At 43.7% G+C, this 21299-nt stretch overlaps 1 protein-coding gene across 2 annotated transcripts; it reads right to left on the bottom strand.

Moving 5' to 3' along the window:
* Positions 1–849: 849 nt before the first annotated feature.
* Positions 850–21001, bottom strand: LOC137534179 (uncharacterized). 2 transcript variants are annotated; one of them, XM_068255577.1, is made up of 3 exons: positions 20832–21001; positions 9212–9325; positions 850–1687 (listed from the first exon to the last, which is right to left on the bottom strand). In XM_068255577.1, exons 2-3 carry the CDS (start codon positions 9298–9300, stop codon positions 1087–1089), a joined length of 690 nt encoding a protein of 229 aa, XP_068111678.1. In that variant the 5' UTR covers positions 9301–9325; positions 20832–21001; the 3' UTR covers positions 850–1086. The 2 variants fall into 2 exon arrangements, with proteins under 2 accessions (XP_068111678.1, XP_068111679.1); XM_068255578.1 differs by lacking the exon at positions 20832–21001 and adding an exon at positions 20392–20608.
* Positions 21002–21299: the final 298 nt, after the last annotated feature.

Here is a 21299-nt window from a genome sequence, read left to right as displayed (position 1 = left end):
CCCTGTACTTAGCAAATAAATCTGATTCTAACTATGAATAGAAGCATTATATCAATTACTGATCAAAGCAACATACTGTACAAAAATGCTTCCAACTGTTTTGAAAAGAACAACCGCTGAAAACGTATTTCAGTTAGTGAAGATGCTGGTGACAAGAGATGGTCAATGATACAGTAATAATTCTAGCTTGCATGTAAATGTTATGCCTATTGTATGCAACTTGGAACTGGGCCAATCAAATGCACTTTCTGTGAATTCGGATGGACCCAATTTCAAGCTGCACACAATTTGCATTACATGTGGGTGCAAACTGGAAAAAAAATGCATCTAATTGAACAGCTGAGCTGAGCCATCCTTGAGCATCTATTAACTCTGACACACTAGAGCTGTGGATCTCATCATTCAGGTTCCCACCACACCTAGTTACGATGTAACTTAGAAACCCCTGTGCAATAATCCACAGTGGAGTACAGGATAAAAATCTGCCTGGATTCAAGCTTTTCAGAAATGTAAGAAATCCTGTCAATGTCTCATAAAATCTTCAAGCAACTTTTATTCTTCTCACAGCACACGACAGCTATCCCTCCATATGCTGGGAGAAAAATATATAGGTTATATGAAGACTTCATATGAGGCACTGGTAAGTTTCGGGTTTCTCCATCATCTTTTGACCACTGACCAGAGTTATCAATATATACTTATTGTTGTTTACAAGGATGACACTACAAGTGTAATAAAGTCCATGGTGGTAGTGGTGGTGGTCCAAGGTGAGACGTCTTCTAAGGAGGTCAAGCCACTGGAGGTCTTGGCAGGTTTAAGTCAAGGTTGATTTAGCTATTAAGTATCTACTCAGAACTATAAATCTTTATTAAAGCAGGGAAAAGCACAACGATGTCACATAAACTAACCCACAGATTTTCAATATTCCTTCCTTCAACTTACCAGACACATAAGAAAGTTTATCTTTCTCTGGTTACTGTGTTTTGTACATCCTCACTGCTATTTCCACCGCCTTGTTCAATATACCCTATACAAGTCAAAAACCAAAATGAACTCAAGTATAATAAAGGTGTTTGTACACAGGTTTTACACAGCCCAGGGTCTTTCGGATGATAATTGTTTTTGATAGTTTTTCATTGATTTTTTAGGAGGAATCAGAGTGTTAGTAAGTCCCGGTTTTTTCCTCTTTCCCTTCTCAGCTGGTATTTCTTCTCCAACCTCCTCCCCACAATGTACATCCCCAGTTTTACCTCCAGGGTCCTTTACCTCCAGGGTATCACTGCTACCTACAAGTTCTCCTTGTGCTGGCACTGTGGCACCAGGTGGTAAATCACTCCCATGACTGTATTTGCATTTTGTTCCATAACGGCATCGTCCGTCCCTCTGGTAAGCCAGACAGACCCCTTTCCCTCCTTTTGACCAGTTACTGTCACTCAGCTTGACATGACGTTCCAAGATGCTCAGCTGGGCCTGTTGCTCATCTTGGAATGGATTTGAAAAAACTCCACCAGGATTCCCTCCGCCATGTTTTCCAAGGCAAGGAGCAGGGAGGCGGACAGTGAGCAGAGGAGAGGGGAGAGAAGGGAAAGGATCTGCAGGCTTCTCTGTCATTTCTCTTTTCCCAACATCTTCATCGTCGCTGCTAGAAGCTGCATCTGCAAAGAAATTTACTTTGGATGGAGCAGACCTAAAAAAAAAAAAAATAATAATTGCACCTGTATTATAGGAAAACTGAAAAAACAAAAATGAAGGAACAGTTTCTGTCTACAATATGGGAAGAAACTTCAAAATGGCAAGTTCATAGTAGATTAAGGCCTCTTTCACAGTGCGATGTTAAAGTCACACATTAGAAAATGTTTTAACGTGGACTAACGCACAGGAATATTAAGTCTGTGCAACATTCACAGTGCACACGTTGCGTTGTGTGTAACGTGTAGCAATATTTAGAGAGTGCTGCATGCTGTACGTTTAGCAATAAATGTGCTGTGTTGTGTGTGTTGCACATGCTCAGTAATGTTTTTTTTTATTTAATGTAATCCATCACTGTGCGACGAAAACGGCGCACCAAATGCAGGGCTAAAGAATGTACTATAACGTCCAAGTTATAGTCTTTCAATGCGTTGCATTAGGGGCACGTTATGCGACCTTAACGTCGCATCAAACGCAATGTCCCACTGTGAAAGAGGCCTAAGGGGATTGTTCTTGGCGGTTAGCAGTAACCTATAATCTGAGAATGAGAAGAACCAAAAGCCGAATGACGCAGTACTGTGGGTTGTTGGATGGTGTAATGTATGGTAGTATATACTCACAAAGGTGAGTTGCCATAACTTGCAACAACTGTCAGAGCCTGTGGGAGATAACCGTCCACGCTATGTTTCCAGGCCAGCAGTGCAGGTGCTGGTTGGTCGCTTCTCCTCTGAGTTTTTTTTAGGGGAATAAAAAATGATGAACCCCTTTCAGGGGTATAGGACTAGGTAGTAACACTGGTGGAGGTGCCCGTTATATATGTTTCAAATGAACAACTATGCATATGAGAGGCAGTATAAATCTTACCTCTCTTGAAGGAAGAACCAATATTATTGGGAAAATGTATTTGTTTAAGCACTAAAAGGGACAACACGTTTCACAGATGCTGGTCCACTTTATCAGGTCAATACAAAAGTCGGGTTGAAAAGGATTGCAGCCACCAAATAGGGCTTACGGAGGAATACGAACCTCTGCTCTGGTTCGGTTTGAGTGGTTGCACTCCTGATCAGCTCTTGTGGTTTTAAAAACTACAGCCTCCCAACAGAGAAATATAAGAGCTATTAGATGGAGGTGACAAAATATATAAAATAATTAAAAAAGTGATGTATTGTTGGCTTACTTCTCTTGAAGATACACACAGGTTGTTTATGGTGAACATTTTCAGTTTTATTGCACAATAATGGAGGAGACTATATAGTTCCATAACCCCTTATATAGGACCCCCTGAGTTATTTCAAAATGATATAAATGTTCTACCCACTGGGAAACACATCAAAGACGTATAATACAATGCTATTATGCTCCTAAGAAGGGGTGTTCTCATTGTTCAAGTTTATATTGGAGGAACTGTATGGCAGAACGTACACTAATCCCTATCTTCTGGAGTTGTCCTAAATTATCTTCAACTCAGAATTTATTTCTGATCTAACCTCAAGTTATTAGAACAAACATTTCACTTTCTGCACAAATGGCGTTATGAAATATTGTTCTTGATAAGTTTCCATTACATTATAGACCTATTATTACAAACCCTTAAATGTACTGCTTGACAACTCCTTTATATAACATGTCCTTGGAATGGTATGTAGGATCGAGATGATTCTATACTTGGAATATTACAATTCAAAATATCTATCCCTAATCTAGGGTGATAGTCCAAATATTTAGAAATGTTTTTGTTACTAATTAATATACTAGAGACCTCAAGCATTTTGCTTTTCATTTGTGGTTTCACTGATTGATTAATTTATATTTCTATAAATATTTTATAGATGGACAAGGTATTACATTTTATATACATTCATGATTCTGCTCATTCTATCCGTTAACATGAGAGGTGCTGCGCCATCTGTCCGTCCCTGTCCACATCACTTATTATGGGCTTTTTGATCTTTCCCAGGTAGTTAAAGGATACCTTAGCCCTTGCTAAATTCTGCAATTGATGCCATGTGTGTGTGTGTGGGGGTGGGGGGTGGGGGGGGGGGGGGAGGTGCACGTAGGCTTACCACACCTACCGTGGCCCAGCGTCTCTCTCCGTTCATAAAAAGGTCCCGGTATAGCCCTGTGGAGAGGTCAGCACAGACGTAGTATGTCTGCAGCAGTAGGTGTGCACTTCTGCGGGAAGCCGTGGCCAACATGCGTGCCCTCTGGTGCTCAAGCAGACATACTGCACATGCGCGTGCAATATGTCTGGGTCAGAGGGCACACACACAGACTATGTCTTCCCGCGGGAGAGCGTGCATACTCCTGCGGACATACTGCGTCTGTGCTAACTTCGCTGACCACAGGGCTATACCGGGACCTTTTTATGAAGAATGGCGAGAGACGCCAGTCCACGGAAGGTGCAGTAAGCTTATGCGCACCTCCACACGCACACACGGCATCAATTTCAGAATTTAGTAAGGGCTAAGGTATCCTTTAGGCCTTGTTCACATTGCGTTCCGTTCCCGTGTCCGTCCGCGTTGGGCGGTTTTTGACGCGTATTTTTTTTTCGATTCCCAGCGCTTGGGTGGGTCATTTGTTTTTGTGCTTAGCGGTTCTCTAAGCATTTTTTCCAAGCGGTTTTGTAATTCACTCCCTGACACAAGTCAGGAAGTGAACTCTTTGACCCGGAAAATAATAAATACAATGTATTTATTCGTAAAAACGCGAGTGCAATTGCCTTATTGCGCGTTTTTGTACGCGTTTTCCGATTTTCCTATACCTTCCATTGGGGAAGCATTGTCCTGAAAATGATCCATGCACCGCTTTGCTAGCCGCACAGCGCACGACCCATGCTGATATGAACCTTTTCATAGACATTCCTTGTCCACGTGGTTGGGGGGCATTTTTAAAAACTGCATGCGGCCGAAAGAAAGCCGAAACCTCCTGCAGTGTGAACAAGCCATCAAGCAGCAGAAAAAGAAAAAATGGTGTGCATCTTGCTGACCAAGAGCCCGTTTATGAGACCAGTGGGATCAAAAGCATGGAGTTCAGGTGTCCAGGAGAGTTTCACTGAGTCAGTCAAAAGCTGTAGTATCAATGGTTGTAGTATAGGGATAAGTTGATGCAGAATTGTGCAAATGTATGCAGCTTGAAAATAGACCAAATGAGTTTCACCTTGGTGGGATTTGATCAGTTCATTCTCAAGCTGCATACATTGGCTTATACAATTTGCACAATCCTACGTTCAGAATTATTTGCATCTCATTGAGCATTTCTACAGGAGAATCTTTCCCAACACCCCAAAAAGAAGGTGAAGGTAACACAGTGGGGCCTATTTTGCTATTGCTTCATAAAAGGAGTATGAGGTTCCTCAGACACCCTGCAAAAGATGTAAAAATTATTTTCAACTCTTTTATTTCACACCTTAAAGCAAACCTGTAATGAAAAAAAAAGTTTTTAATTAGATTACCTAGGTAGTGGATGCTCTAGAGCAGGGGTCTCCAACCTTTTCCGGCCCGGGGACCACTTTCAGGCCAAATTTTTCTCCGGGGACCGGGGGGGGGGGGGCTGGGATGAGCGGTTGGGGGGGCTTTGCTTTAGCTAGCATAGTTGGGAGTTTAGTTTCCCCAGTATGGCTAGTATAGTTACCCCAGTATAGCTAGTATAGTGCTACAGTATAGCTAGCATAGTGTCCCAGTATAGCTGGTATAGTGTCCCAGTATAGCTAGCATAGTGCCCAGTATAGCTAGTATAGTGCCCCAGTATAGCTAGTATAGTGCTCCAGTATAGCTAGTATAGTGCTCCAGTATAGCTAGCATAGTGTCCAGTATAGCTAGCATAGTGCCCAGTAAAGCTAGTATACTGCCCCAGTATAGCTAGCATAGTGCCCAGTATAGCTAGTATAGTGCCCCAGTATAGCTAGTATAGTGCTCCAGTATAGCTAGTATAGTGCTCCAGTATAGCTAGCATAGTGTCCAGTATAGCTAGCATAGTGCCCCAGTATAGCTAGCATAGTGCCCAGTATAGCTAGTATAGTGCCCCAGTATAGCTAGTATAGTGCTCCAGTATAGCTAGTATAGTGCTCCAGTATAGCTAGCATAGTGTCCAGTATAGCTAGCATAGTGCCCAGTAAAGCTAGTATAGTGCCCCAGTATAGCTAGCATAGTGCCCAGTATAGCTAGTATAGTGCCCCAGTATAGCTAGTATAGTGCTCCAGTATAGCTAGTATAGTGCTCCAGTATAGCTAGCATAGTGTCCAGTATAGCTAGCATAGTGCCCAGTAAAGCTAGTATAGTGCCCCAGTATAGCTAGCATAGTGCCCAGTATAGCTAGCATAGTGCCCAGTATAGCTAGTATAGTGCCCCAGTATAGCTAGTATAGTGCTCCAGTATAGCTAGCATAGTGCCCAGTATAGCTAGCATAGTGTCCAGTATAGCTAGCATAGTGCCCAGTATAGCTAGTATAGTGTCCAGTATAGCTAGCATAGTGCCCAGTATAGCTAGCATAGTGTCCAGTATAGCTAGCATAGTGCCCAGTATAGCTAGTATAGTGCCCCAGTATAGCTGGTATAGTGTCCCAGTATAGCTAGCATAGTGCCCAGTATAGCTAGCATAGTGTCCCAGTATAGCTAGCATAGTGCCCAGTATAGCTAGCATAGTGCCCAGTATAGCTAGCATAGGGCCCAGTATAGCTAGCATAGGGCCCAGTATAGCTAGCATAGGGCCCAGTATAGCTAGCATAGGGCCCAGTATAGCTAGTATAGTGCCCAGTATAGCTAGCATAGTGTCCCAGTATAGCTAGCATAGTGTCCCAGTATAGCTAGTATAGTGCCCAGTATAGCTAGCATAGTGCCCAGTATAGCTAGTATAGTGCCCAGTATAGCTAGCATAGAGTCCCAGTATAGCTAGCATAGTGTCCCAGTATAGCTAGTATAGTGCCCAGTATAGCTGGCATAGTGTCCCAGTATAGCTAGTATAGTGCCCAGTATAGCTGGCATAGTGTCCCAGTATAGCTAGTATAGTGTCCCAGTATAGCTAGTATAGTGCCCCAGTATAGCTAGCATAGTGTCCCAGTATAGCTAGTATAGTGCCCAGTATAGCTAGCATAGTGCCCAGTATAGCTAGTATAGTGCCCAGTATAGCTAGCATAGTGTCCCAGTATAGCTAGCATAGTGTCCCAGTAATGCTAGCATAGTGTCCCAGTATAGCTAGCATAGTGCTCAGTATAGCTAGTTTAGTGCCCAGTATAGCTGGCATAGTGTCCCAGTAAAGCTAGTATAGTGCCCAGTATAGCTAGCATAGTGTCCCAGTATAGCTAGTATAGTGCCCCAGTATAGCTAGTATAGTGCCCAGTATAGCTAGTATAGTGCCCAGTATAGCGCCCTAGTATGGGTAGGTAGTGCCCCCCCCCCCCCCCCCCCCCCCGCGGCCGCCGCTCCTGTTACCTTATGAGCGGGCGGCCGCTTCTTCTCTTATAGTCCTCCAGGTGCTGCTCTCCTCTTAGCAGCAGCTCCTATTACAGCATCGCGTCTTGCGACTGCTGTAAGGAGGGAAGGAGGCAGGGCAGCGGCTTCCTGTAGCGGCGATATGCATCACCGTTACCATGGGAACCGCTGCCCTGCCTCCTTCCCTTCTTACAGCAGTCACAAGACGCGGCCCACAGGTTGGGGACCCCTGCTCTAGAGATTCCCAGACCTTCAGCAAGCCCATACTGCGCACAGCCAATAGCACAAAGCCACTTGTGGAAGGAGGAAAAAGCTCTGCATGAGCAGCTTCATGCTATTGGGTATGTGTGAATTATACTTGTGCATGTGCAGTACAGTCCCACTCGTACACAAACGGAAGCGTGATCTCGAAAGCATATTTGATAAGCCCTTGTCGAATATGCTTAGAGCAGCGGTTCTCAAAGTGGGAGCACTTCTCAGGGGTGCAGTGGCTCAGTCCCTGCCTGAGCAGTTTTTTTGACACTGCATGTTTTTTTGTCAGCACACGCTGACACACGTTGCTCTGCTCAAGAATTGCACAGCAGAGACGTCAGAGCAGCACCACCCCTCTCACATGAATGGACAGCTCTGATTGGTCTGCTGCTCACTGGTGTGCGGATGGAACAGAACAATCAGAGCCACCCCACTGTTGTTAGAGATATGCCGCTAACTCCTAGCTGGGACAGTGACAGCAGATAAGTAACATTCACAACCTCCCCCATGTGGCGTTGTGTGGTGGGCAGGGGGTTTGTGGCGATCCCAGGTGCAGGGCACGTTTCTGTTGGGAAGGGGTGGTTTCTCTCAGGCCCACATGGTTTCTTGGCAAGGTTATCTTCAGCCCCCATGTTTTACCTAGAAGGGGGCTCGCTTTCAGGCCTGCTCATGGTGTTTCCTGAAGGGGGTTGTGCTCTCTCAGGCCAACACGTTTCCTGGTGGGGAGATCTCAGGTCCTCACATGCCGCTTCCTGGTGTGAAGGCTCTCAGGCCCACACGTTTCTTGGTAAGGGGGGCGCTGGCTCTAAGGCAGATACATGTTTCTAGGGGAGGTGGTTTTCTCCCCGGCCCACACGTGATGTTTCCTGGAGGGGGGGCTGCACCCCACTCCTGAAGTTACCTGAGAACAGGGGGTTTGCTCTCAGGCCCAACACCATGGCACTCAGGCTAAACCTGCATTAATTTTTTACTGGCAGATTCAATCACCGTGATCTAATCTGCCAGTTATCTGTGATATAACAAGCCACATCAATCAGTATTTAGATCGATTTGGGGCAAAAACTAAATCATGATTGAGTGGTAAATTTTGGTCTATCGGACAAAGCGGGGGAGCAGAGGATGATCGATAACACATGCCTCGAAAAAAATCTTAATCGCCTCGGGTGCCCTCACCCGAACAAGAGAACCACTGGCTTAGAGGGACTCTGTGCTCGAATGGTGTGCGACAGGATGATCAGGGAAGCCTCTGGACAATCCAGAAACTTCCCTCTGCTGAGATAAGTATCTACTTTTACTTTTGTCTCCGGTACATTTTTATATTAGTTACACTTCATATCAACACATTAACCTTTTCCCTGTTTTGCCCGAGTTATCTCGTTTAGATAGCTCAGGAAAAGTTTGTCTCTACCGACAATGCTCAGCCAGCCTCCCACCCTGTACATGCAGATTGGGTGCAGGGAACCTTTTCATATTTACCTTTTCTGGGCACTGGATTGGCTATCCATCTCTCTTCCTCCATCCACAGTGCTCCAATGCCGACATCTCCTTCTGGGCCCTGATCACATGATGATATCAGTTTTGCAGCACAAGCGGAGGTGAAAGAGGGGTAGTGGAATAGACTCTTCCAGAACTCAGAGGCGAATATCGGCAATACAGCTCCACTCCAGAGGAAGAGGAGAGATTATCCAGTGCCCGAAACAGGTAAATATGGAAGTGCTCTCTGCGCCCACTCTGCATCAGGCTGGGGGAGACACAGGCAGAGGAAGAAAAAATGCAGCGCAATAACACGCACAACAGAACTGTAATGCGACAGAGAAAGGGTGCAGACATGCTGAAATTACTTACTCTGAGGTATTCTCTGTTGCTTCTTCTTCATCTGAACTGGATGAATTGTACCCTGAGAGGAGTCCCAGAGATGATGAGGCCGAATTCATTTCCTACACAGTAGTGTACTGAAGTCTGTAAAACGGGACAGTTAGAGGACAACTTATGAACATTCTTGTCAAACACTTTAAAAAAAAAAAAAAAAAAAAAACATTGTCAGTCCTTATATTTAAATGGAAGAAGAAATGTGTTGTCCCTTTGACTAATAATAAGCCATTACAGAGGAATCATAGGGCCTGATGCGTTAACTTATGAAAATACAGCCCTGCACAGACAGCGCATGGAAATATTACACTTGTTTCTGCAGCAAGTACTGTGAGTTCTGCTTATGCTCCGTTCAGACTGTGCGCGGTCCTAGTCATTTTTCCAGAACGCATATGGGCAGACTTTGCGCATAGAAACGGCTACTAATGTTTTCTAATAGCCTCGTTCACATATATGCGTATGAGACGCATACGTTTCTCATCCGCATTGCTGCACGCAGTTCTGTGCGTCATGCACAGAAACGGATGCAATGAAAGTCTATAGATGTGTATCAAAAACGCATACTATTGCGTTTTTAGCGTACGTTTCCCTCTGCGTTTCCCATAATTCTTTTCTGTTTCCTGTGTGATGTGTGTGTGCAAAATGCAATACAAAACGCATTTGAATGCATAGAAAACGCATACAAACATATGCGTTTTTTACCTTGCATTTCTTTAAATTTATATGCATTCTGCAAACGCTGACAGTCTGAACAGGGCCTAACAGCTTGATCCAAGGTGTCACGGAACAGCTGTGAGAGACGCAGGCGAATCGGGGGGATTCGCGCAGTCGATTTTCTGATCGCTCCCTGGTTAGATTTGCTCAGTCTTTGCAGCGATCAGAAAATTACATTTTCTTTTTTTAACTTGATCAAAGAAGTCCCCTTCCTGGCCCGTGACTTGTTAATTAGCATGTGACTGGAATCTGGGCCTAGCAGAGGTGTCAATTGCTTCAGCATATGGCTGCCTGAAAGGAAGCCAGGGAGCTAACTCCCCAGATGGCCCTGGACGAGCTAGACAATGCGGCCCCGCTACGGGCAGATTCAGATGCATGTGTTAAATGATTTTTCGCATATTTACAGAATACCGTAAATAGGATAGTTAGGAGAGCGGTATCATTGGATTTGTAGAGTCTTGCTGAATCTTTTGATACCAGTCTAGAGGGGCAAGGGGTCCTCTACAACCAAGTTATTAAACTTCTCAGGGACTTTACCCTAATCAAGTCTGATGTCATAGGAATTATCATCTGAGGAATATTAATCTGTTATAAGCGCAACTGTGGCATCTATCGGTTTTGAATTACAGTGTTTCATAAGTTTAACCCTAAATCTCTCTCAGAGGGAATGAACTGTGATTGGTTTGTAATTCAGAGGGGGCAGGCACACCCCCAAACCAACTTCATCAAAAGCACATTGCTAGCAGGCGGGCCTCTTTCCTCCAAATTCCATCATCTTGGGGAGCATGCTGCCGCCTTGAGGAACTGCGGCAGCCATCTTGTCTGAACTTTGCTCTTGAACTGAAACAAAGGAACTTTACAAATTTCCCAGAAAGGACATATTTCCACGAATTTTAAGTATAAGTATTTTTTCCCTCATTTTTATTTTCTATACTGTGCTATTATTTGTCTCTATAATTGTTGATTTTAACGATTTTCTGTATATATTAATTATTTATATTGCATATTTAATAAACTACGCTAAACGTCTTTTATTTGTTCAGCTACCCTATTATTCAGCTGCACAAACTGAACCCTGGTCTCTGAAGAGTCGCTACTATTGTCGCTAGCTAGACAAAATAGTGTGTGTTTAACCGTTTTTATTTGCAGGTCTAGACTCAGCCAGTCAGTGGGTTCCTCTGTCCCATGGTAACAGAGGTGGTGGCAGTTATACCCTGAATTAGTGTGTAATTTGTAATTACCATAACTCACAGGCTCCCTTCTAGTCTGTCTGCTGCCAAAATTCCAGCGGTTTCTACGCACCGATTGCGACCACAGCTTGCATGGTCTTTGTGCTGAAACCGATTGGAAGGCATTTTGCGGTCCGGCCACTAGGGGCCCTGTGACACAAGGTACTCGAGAAACGCGGCTGTTACTACGGTAATGATCGTCATTAACGGTAACCCTCATTAACGCATGTTACTGTAGCAATAGTTGTGCTACTCGAGTACCTCAGGTCACGCTATTAGCGTGGTAGTGAGAAAGCAAGTGTAATATTGCTGCACGCTGTCTGTGAAGGGAGAGAAGTCATGAAGGGTGCAGGTAAAGTTAAGTTATAGGCCGCTGGCAGTAGGAGACCTGTGGATGATAACAGATACCGTACTGTGCACGTGTGAAAAAATTCTGTAAACAAAGAATGCTTTCAAAAATGGAAGTGTTAAAGCTAATGCAACCCGTTTTTTTTTATTTATTTTTTTTTAAAAGGCAGATACTCACCTAAGGAGAGGGAAGGCTCGGTCCTAATGAGCCATCCCTCTCCTCTCCCGGTGGCCCCGGTGCTGCGCTGGCTCCTCCATTCTCATCCCACGCCGAGGTGACTTCGGAAGTCTTCGGGAGCTGAGTCCTCCCGAAGACAGGTGGCGCACAAGCAAACGCGTCATAGAGGGCGCGCGCGTGCGCAGTGTAGAGCGAACCGTCTCGGAGATCACTCGGGCTCCCAAAGCATTTCCGAAGCCTCCCTTCGGCCGGGAGACAGCGGTATTTGATGAAATGGTTGAATATCGTTACGGGGAGCCAGGACAGCAGCAGGGCACCAGGAGAGGAGAGGGAGTGCTCTATGGGACCCTGAGCCTCCCTCTCCTTAGGTGAGTATCTGACTTTTTTTATTTTTTTTAAACCCGGTTCCCATTAGCTTTAGTCATCTATTTTCATTAATCAAAGTGCAGAACAAAAGAGAAGTCTAAATCAAATCAATATTTGGTGTGATCTCCCCTTTGCCTTCAAAACAGCATCAATTCTTCTAGGTACATTTGCACACAGTTTTTGAAGGAACTTGGCCAGTAGGTTGTTCCAAACATATTGGATAATTAACCACAGATCTTCTGTGAATGTCGGCTTCCTCACATCCTTCTGTCTCTTCATGTAATCCCAGACACTTGATGTTGAGATCAGGGCTCTGTGGGGGCCTTCCTATCACTTCCAAGACTTCTTCTTTACACGGAAGATCGCACTTACTGCCATTTTTCTGCCACCAGTTCCTATGTTTTTGTGCATACTTGAGTCGCTTGGCCTTGTTTGCAGGTCAGAGGTTTTTGCTTTTTGGCTGTAACCACTTCTGGCAAGACATCTCCGGACAGTAGATGGCTGTACCTGGGTCCCACTGGCTTCTGACATTTCAGGGCTGATGGCGCTGCTGGACATCTTCCGTTTCGAAGGGTAATACACTTAATGTGTCTTTCATTTGCTGTACTAAGTTTCCTTGGCTGACCACTGTGTCTGTGACCCTCAACGTTGCCCGTTTCTTTGTGCTTCTTCAAAAAAGCTACCTAAAAGAATTGATGTTGGTTTGAAGGTAAAAGGTAGTACTGTACTCTCACTTGCATGTTGTAAATTGATAACAATAAACAATCAATATTTCTGTATTCTTTGTTTGCAGCATTTTTTCCCACTTGCCTAAAACTTTTCCACAGTTACTGTATATGGTTAATAGTTTGGATGATGAATAAAGACAATTAGAGTTTATATTGAAAGGACTGTGATGCAATTGTTATATTTGTACGCTGATAAAAAGGCAATCGTTCAAATGAATACAAATCTAATCACAGAGTTCTGTCTGCCTTATTCCACGGACAACTCATATGCCCTCTAAAGTTGGAGGCCAAGATGCAGGGTTCTCCTTGGCAGAATAACAGGAATATAAAAGAACCCATGAGCCAGAATCCACAAAAAAAGTGAAATATTAGTTGATTGGCTTTTTACAAAGCAGAATTTTGCCTTCTTAAAACAGGTGGTGTGTTTAGCTATCAGGGACAACAAATGGATGACTTGCATATTCAGCAGTGGTGCACTGTGGAACACCCCAAATGCTCACTCCAACCTTAACATTCACAAATACCTTTTGCTTTAAGAACTGGAAAAAGTTTTTTGAGGAGGTGCCCTTGGAATATAGTAAAGATATATGTATATGTACACACACACACACATTGACTTGCTAAAGTATTAGGCCCCCTTGAAGTTGAAAGGCCAATACAAAGTGGTGTACACGTGAGAAGTGGAACAAAAATCATACATGATTCCAAACATTTTATTACAAATCAATAACTGCAAAGTGGTGTGTGCGTAATTATTCAGCCCCCTGAGCCAATACTTTTGTAGAACCACCTTTTGCTGCAATTACAGCTGCCAGTCTTTTAGGATATGTCTCTACCAGCTTTGCACATCTACAGACTGAAATCCTTGCCCATTCTTCTTTGCAAAACAGCTCCAGCTAGCGTGGTTAGGCTCGCGTGAATAAATGTTATACTGTAACCCAGCCTTTCTACCTTGGAGGAACCCTGCAAATAACTTTTGGATCTCAAGGAACCCCTGCAAACTATTTTTTCTTCTCGAGGAACCCCTGCATTTATTTTGCAGGAGGCATGGTCTTTAAAAGTATGTGTGGCTGTTTATTTCACTACCCCCATTACACTGCCACTCATTATACCATCTCCTGATGCCCCAATTTATTGCTTCTACAGTGCTTGAACTGTATTATAGAGAATTACATGGATTGTTTTGCAATATCTTGAGTGGCGCTACCTCTAGGTGTATAATTTTTGTGATAGAGTGGAGGAGACGAACCAAGGTTTTCTTCTACAGCGAGGGGGCATATCCTCTTTTCATAGGTGTCAGCGCAATTGTGTTTTTGTATTATATTGTGAGTATATAGTGTCACAAATACAAGCACCCAACCATATTATATTACCGATACTTCACCATCAGGCTCCTGTCCTCCCTCAAACCCACAGGTCCTGAGACGCCCAATCGCAGAGAGGGATTATCAGATTGACCCAACCCGCTACTTTTGTTTTAAGGAGGCAAACTTCTGTTTTGCGTAGCATTTTAGTAAGGAGACTTTTTGATCTCGTTCAACACCCCCCCCCCCCCCCCTCACGACACACACCTGATTTGTACCCATGTCTGTGCTACAAATCCCCTGCGCCATACCTTTAGGCTACTTTCACACTGTACACGTTGAGTTGTGATAGGATCGCACACAACTGTGGTGAAAAGTCACGTCTCTGACTGTGATCCGATGCATACAGTACATTAATATTGTATAGGCGTCACTACCACTGTAAACGTGCATGTTGTCCGGTAAATGCACAGCCTGCTGCGTGTAATTCCAATGGAACCCACAGTACGTGAACCTACCATGGAAATGTGATTGTACTGCATTGTCATGCGATTATATCGTCAGTTGCAATGGAACGCAATGGACACGGTGTGAAAGGAGACTAAGGATGACCACAAAAGAAACCATTTTGGAAGATCAAAGCACTTGTTGATCTATACAATCAATCACAATGTAATGTGAATGACTTTTTCAGGATACAATTTTTTATTAGATCCAGTCTAAGACTACATTCACAGTGACAGCTGCGCCGTGTTCCCTGTGACAACAGGAACACAACGGATCAAGAAAGCGGATGCCGCACGTTACCTGTGTGTTGTGTCCAGTAGAGCATACGATCAATGAAAAGTATGCTTTGCTGTAACTGTTAACCCTTGTGTTTTGAGGGAATGCATGCATGCAGTGCATAGTTATGACGCATTGCTGGTGCAGAGCAGTGCAGAGTTATGCCGCACTACAACGCACCACTGTGAACATAGCATAAATGAAACGTCTAGCCCAGGGATTGTGAATGCCAAGGTTTTTGGCACAACTCAAATTAATTGGTGGGACTGATGCTGGGAATACACGGCTGGTCTTTGCGGCAGATAGATGGTTAGATAATTTCCGACATGTCCAATCTCCCGTTCAATCGTTTTGCTGCTCGATTCCTGATAGGGGTGAATGGAAATAGATAAGAAAAACGATAAGAGAATCGAGCGGCAAAATCGATCGAGCAGAGAATTCGAGTGGAAAAACCGACCAGTGTATTCCCAGCATGAAGCAGTAAAGGTGTGGTTCACTAAGTAGAACATTTCTCAGGACTGGAGTGTGACATTCCTGGTCTAATTAGCATAATTGTACATACTGTGAGATTTTCTGGCAGATTTTCCCTTTATCTGATTTCCGATCGATTTCCAAGAATTTTCCAATCGATTTCAGACTGGTTTTCGTTCACTTCTATAGGAAATCTATTGGAAAATGATCGAACATTGATCTGAAATCAGATTGGACATGTTGGAAATAATCGATCTGACAGTAAATCTGCCAGAAAATCTCATGTATGTACCCAGCATGACACAGCTTTTAAATGCCAGGTTTTACAGACATAACTTCTTATCTTGGGGGAAACCACTGAGTTTCTTGCTAACATTCACTGCAGTCATAATAATATGATTGATCAGATTATTAATCTGATCAATCAGCCTCCGATATCATAACCTGCTTAACCAGTATTAGTTACTAGAGTCAAGAGGGCTGATTCACACTACGGCCCGGTGCACACCAAAAACCGCAGATCCGCTAGCTAGCGTTTTTTCTCCTTATTTTGAAGCGTTTTGCTAGCGTTTTGCAGTTTTGTGCTGGGCTTTTTGGTACAGCAGATTACAGATATTGTTACAGCAAAGCTGTTACTGAACAGCTTCTGTAACAAAAACGCCTGGCAAACCTCTCTGATGTAGCATTTTTCAGAGCGGTTTGCACTTTTCCTATACTTTACAATGAGGCAGAAACGCCTCCGCAATCCAAAATCTGCAGCAGCCCAGGAGTATGCGTTTCTGCAAAACGCCTCTTGCTCTGGTGTGCACCACCCCATTGAAATACATTACCCTAGCGTTTCCACATCCGCAATCGGATCTGAAACCGCTGCTGAACCGCTCTGGTGTGCACTAGGCCTACAAGGGCTTTTTAAACACTAGAGAATTTAAAAGCTCTTGCTAATGCAATGCTGTGGGGGATTTTTGCAAAACGACATCGCTCCAGTGAAAACAGACACATAGGATAACATTAGCAAGAGCTTTTCAAATCACAAAGCGCTTAGAAAAGCTCTTGTAGTGTGAATGAGCCCTAAGGCCTCTTTTCCATTGACTGTTGATAGGCAGTGAAATGCCTCTCAAACTCTCACAGCTGCTCACTGCTGCTTGGTAAGTAACTGCTCACTGCAGCCTGGCAACTGCTTGCTGAGCACACAGTTCACCAGTCCATGGAAAAGAGGCCTAACGGTTGCGCTGCATTGTAACTGACACTATTTAGCACACTGTAACATGGTGCCATTGAAGGCCTATAAACAATTTCCACCTCATCACTTGCAATGCAACTGACTTTTGTTACTATGCAGAAGATGCAGTGCGTCACTAGAATCACACACACTGATGCACATAATGTTAGTCAGTGAAGGTACACACCGGGCAGTTGCTTCTTTGCGTGTTACGTTGCTTACACCCGCAAATGCGGTTTTCTAGTTGCATTACATACACATTATAATGCAACGCCCCAGTGTGAAACTAGCTAGGCGGCCCATCCAAGGGTGATAAATCATGTAGGCACCACCTGAGTTCACCACCTGTCAGCTGCTCTTCTGCACTGGCTGGGCACTAGTAGCTAGCGCTCAAACCGGCACTGAAGAGGCGACCCATGGAGTATATTTGAGCCCAGCTGCGACATGTAGCGGTCCTCTGCCAGTGGATAACCCTACCCTGCGTCAAACACTGACACGCATGGTCTTAAAACTGCTGCCATTTGGCTGCATTTAAATTGCCCCTGAATTGCACTGGTGGGCGGCAGACAAGACCCTGAACTGCTCATCAAACGCGCAGTTCAGTCGTAGGTCTGAAAGTTTCAAAATGTATTTGCTAGTGTTGAGCTTTGCATAAGCCACCCAGATATGAATATGCAAATCCTATCTTTACAATATATCTATATATCAGACATGAGATTATTGCCAGAACTCGCCTAAAACAGTGAGAGGAGAGGGCAACTGTTACATTAAGCCTGCAGGTGATGGAAGGTCTGCTACAATCCTCAACACAATAAGAAAACTAAAATCTCTTCATCCCTTAAATTACTCAGAAGCTGCTTCCTATAATAGAAATCGCTTTCTACCATGCTGTAAAAGGAGATGATGCGGGTACTGAATGAGTTAAACAATAGCTTTTAGAGAATGGATCCTGATTATCAATAACACAGCATATGTTCAGGAGGAAGGGAGCTAGTGGCGTACAAACAACTCCGCCCACACTGAAGACCCTGGAGAAATCTGATTATCTTGTCCTTGACTCTCTCCTTTATTTCCAATGCTCCGTCCCAACACGGCGATTTGTGTTCTCTGAAGCAACATGGACATCGTGTAAAGTAAGCATAAATACTGGTTTACGTGTTCTTTTTGTTGTGAAAAATCCTATTGCAACTACACATGTTCCTTCAACTGATTCTTTAGTATTCAATGGATGCAGGTGCATTACACCAACCAATAGCTTCTTTCATTGCTCTGGGAATCCTGTGGTCCTGACAAAGCTCGTGTTGCGCAGAGCCACAGGTAAGAGCCCTTTTCCATGAGCAGTTTGGCAGTGAAAAGACTGTCGAACTCTCACAACTGCTTGCTTAGCACACAGTTCAACAGCCCGTGGAAAAGAAGCCTCTAATGATACAATTCGGCTAGTAATCATTTATGAATAATTATTAGTATGAATGTTTGGAAATGATTGTTTTGGGACCACTAATGGATGAAAATCTCCTAACCAATTCAATCAGATTAATGAAATTGAACTGATTTTCGGATTGATCCCATCAATCTGATCAGATTGGTTAGGAGATTTGGTGCTAGTCAACTTCAGGGGACTCAGCAGGAAACCTTGTAGGGAAATTCAACCAACATGATTGGGTGAACGGCACTCTCTTGAACTGCCAGGTTTCTAATGGGTTGCAGTAAACTACGGCCACACTATTTGGCCAATCACATCGCTTTGTGCTGTAAGAAGGTGCTGTGATTGGAGAACTGTTCCCTATGAGGTTCTGGGTCCCCTAAAGTAGACTAGCTCTGGAGATTTGTGTCAGTAATTGGTCCTAAACGTTCATTTCCGATCATTCATATTACAATTTAACAGTGTGCTGACCAAGAAGCTGGGGTAATGGCCATTTTCAAAATGGATGACAGAGAATTCCATTGCTCACAGTAGACAAACAGGGCGCAGGAGAGGAGAAAGAGATTCATGAGTAGACTACATGGGAGGTGAGTATGACGCAAGTATTTTTTTTTTTTTTGCTTTTTAATTTTCAGTTCAGGTTTGCATTAAGGCTAGGTTCACAGTGAATTCCCTGTAACAGCAGAAAGGCAATGCAATAGGAAATCAGCACCATTTGTTATCCACGCAGTATGTTGCATACAGTGTAGCATACAGTCAACAAAAGTATGCTTCACTGTTAACGCGTGTGATTTGTGATAACGCACTGCATGCACCACTGTGAAAGTAACCATGAGCTGACAAGCATATGGAAAACAATCATCCTGATTAATTTCCCAATTGATGATTAATCGATTGGAAGCATCATAACAATGCACATGCATCTGCAATAGCTCTCCTTTTGTTTCAAGCATGTTTATTGGGTCTCAGTAAACACTAAGATGTGATTTGCATAATACACGACATATAAAGGACCAACTGAGATTGGTCAACGACCGATAAAACAATTATTTGTTTATTTCTCATCAGGGAGCAGTAGAATTCACTTCCAATCAACAGAATAGCCAATTCATTTCACTGGATTGTTGGTGGATGGGACTAAATATTGGCTTGTATAGATCAGGTCTAAAGCCTGGTGCACACATCCAATCAGAGTTTAGATTGATAAACAGATATGTAGGAGCAACAGATTACTGACAAAATGGCAAAGTGATTGAATCTGCCAGAAATTGATCAAAAACATTGATGCGCCTGGCCAGCTTTAGATATTTTCTGCCTTAGGCACAACGCATACATGTCAATGTGATATTGCGACTGCTTTCTTGATTTTCTGCTGTGCTGTGATTGCATTTTTGTCAGGGCTGTGGAGTCGGAGCAATATTTGGGAATCGGAAGTCAGAGGTTTCATAAACTGAGGAGTTGGGGGATTTTTATACCAACTTCACAGCCCTGGTAAGTATTAAACTAAGGAGTCGGAGTCGAGGAGTCAGAGTAATTTTGAGTACCTGGAGTCAAAGGTTTCATAAACTGAGTCGTCGGATGATTCTTGTACCGACTTCACAGCCCTGGTTTTTGTTTGCGTTTTTCACTTGCATTTTTTTTTTCGACAAAATACAATAGAATTGTATACACATGCAGTTGAGTAAAATTCAACAAGCTGCCCGTGAAGAACGCAAAAATGGAACGCAGACAAATGCAAGAAAAAATAAAGATTTTCAATTCGGGGTGATTAAATTAAGGCCAATTAGTTCTGCATAGACAGGAGCCAATTGCAAACATCACCAACAGAACTCAAGGCTTGGTGCACACTAGCATCGGCTTTTTCAAAGGCATTTCCAGGGTTTGCAGTGCACTGCATTAATTCTGTCTTTGCGAACCTGTTCTCCACATGCAATTTTCCACGACCGTAATGGCCCATTTACACTTAATCAGTTGGTGTGCATTGGTACACGTTTTTTTCCATAGCAGTGCATTGTGAAAAAGATTTCAGTTAAAACGTGTTAAGTGTGAAAGTGTGAAAGGTGCCATAGGAAAACCTGGGCATTACTTTGAAAATCAGTTCTTTCAGTTATAACTGAGAGCAACGGGGCCTTAGCGATTTTTTTCGATTACAGTGCAATGTATTGAATTTGGAAACTGTGGTGCAGGAAAAGCAAACTGCTATGTGCGACTTTAAAATCGCAAAAAAAAAAATTTGAATGCAAAACACAAATGAACAGAAACAACGTGCGATTACCAGGCGGGCTATTGACTAAAATGCCCAGTGCTAAAGTGCACCCAGCCAAAGGCTTTTGAGAACAGATTGTCCAAATATTGGAGCTTTCATGGAAAAAAAAAGTTAACTGCAGATGTACCTGGCTGGCGCTCAATCTTTTCTTGCTAGCAAGCTGCTCTTGTGTGAATAGACTGGCCATGTCAGCCTAGGACTGGTGTGTGGAATGGAGGGGGAGCTTTGGGATCACTCTACAAGATGAGCTGAGGGGGAGGGAGCTGCACAGTGTGTAATTCCTTCTCTGTGAAGCACAGCATTGCTGCAGGGAGCCTGTGAGATACTTGCAACCCATACAGATAGGGAAAATAAATCACTTTATCTACAGACAGCATTGCTATGAATGTGGAACTGGCCCTAAAATTCCCAGCATGCCTTTCACTTCAGTCAAGTAACGACCTCAGCCGCAATTTAACCATGTTTAATAAACACAGCAAACGCTATTAGGTCGGTACAGTCTCTAATTCAAGGCCAAATGCATAAATCTGCGTGATGATTTTTATACTGTTTTGCTGCTTTATTTACCTTTTTAGTCCTGACGTTCCCCTTCTCCGCTTCCAGGCTACGTCATCATAGCTCGATAGTGACTAGAAGCCAAAAGTAGGCGGAGCGTGTGCCCAGCTGTGACGTCTTGAGAAGGAGAGGCCGTGCTGAGTCTGTGCTTGACTGAGTAGGAGCCTGGAGGTCATCACGTGGTGCCCTGGCCTCTGAGCTGATGATGTCACTGCTGTCAGCAGTCATTGTAGCAATAGTGAGTGTTGCATGGTGGATGCATGTCTGCAATGTACACAGGAGAAAGCCTGCTCACTTGTAGCTCTGAGCAATACAGGAAAAACGCTGTGTTTTCTGCTGCATTATTTTAAGAGATTGTATTATTAGATCATTTTGTGGTAATGTTCATTGCTGCTCTTATCAGTGTTGTGTGTTCTTAGTTACAGTGTTTTAGTTACAGACTTTTCTGGGCCCTACCTGGAGGGGAGGGGTGGCAGGGTG

The sequence above is a fragment of the Hyperolius riggenbachi genome, chromosome 10, assembly GCF_040937935.1.
Source record: "Hyperolius riggenbachi isolate aHypRig1 chromosome 10, aHypRig1.pri, whole genome shotgun sequence".
Lineage (NCBI taxonomy): Eukaryota > Metazoa > Chordata > Amphibia > Anura > Hyperoliidae > Hyperolius > Hyperolius riggenbachi.
Note: the sequence above shows the minus strand (reverse complement) of the source record. Positions and strands in the feature narration are given on the sequence as shown.

Excerpts from the sequence above, each read along its gene's own strand:
- LOC137534179 (XM_068255577.1), bottom strand. The coding sequence starts at position 9,300 with ATGAATTCGGCCTCATCATCTCTGGGACTCCTCTCAGGGTACAATTCA. Across the intron at positions 1,688-9,211 it reads GCAACAGAGAATACCTCAGA|GTCTGCTCCATCCAAAGTAA; the intron begins GTAAGTAATTTC and ends TTTTTTTTTTAG.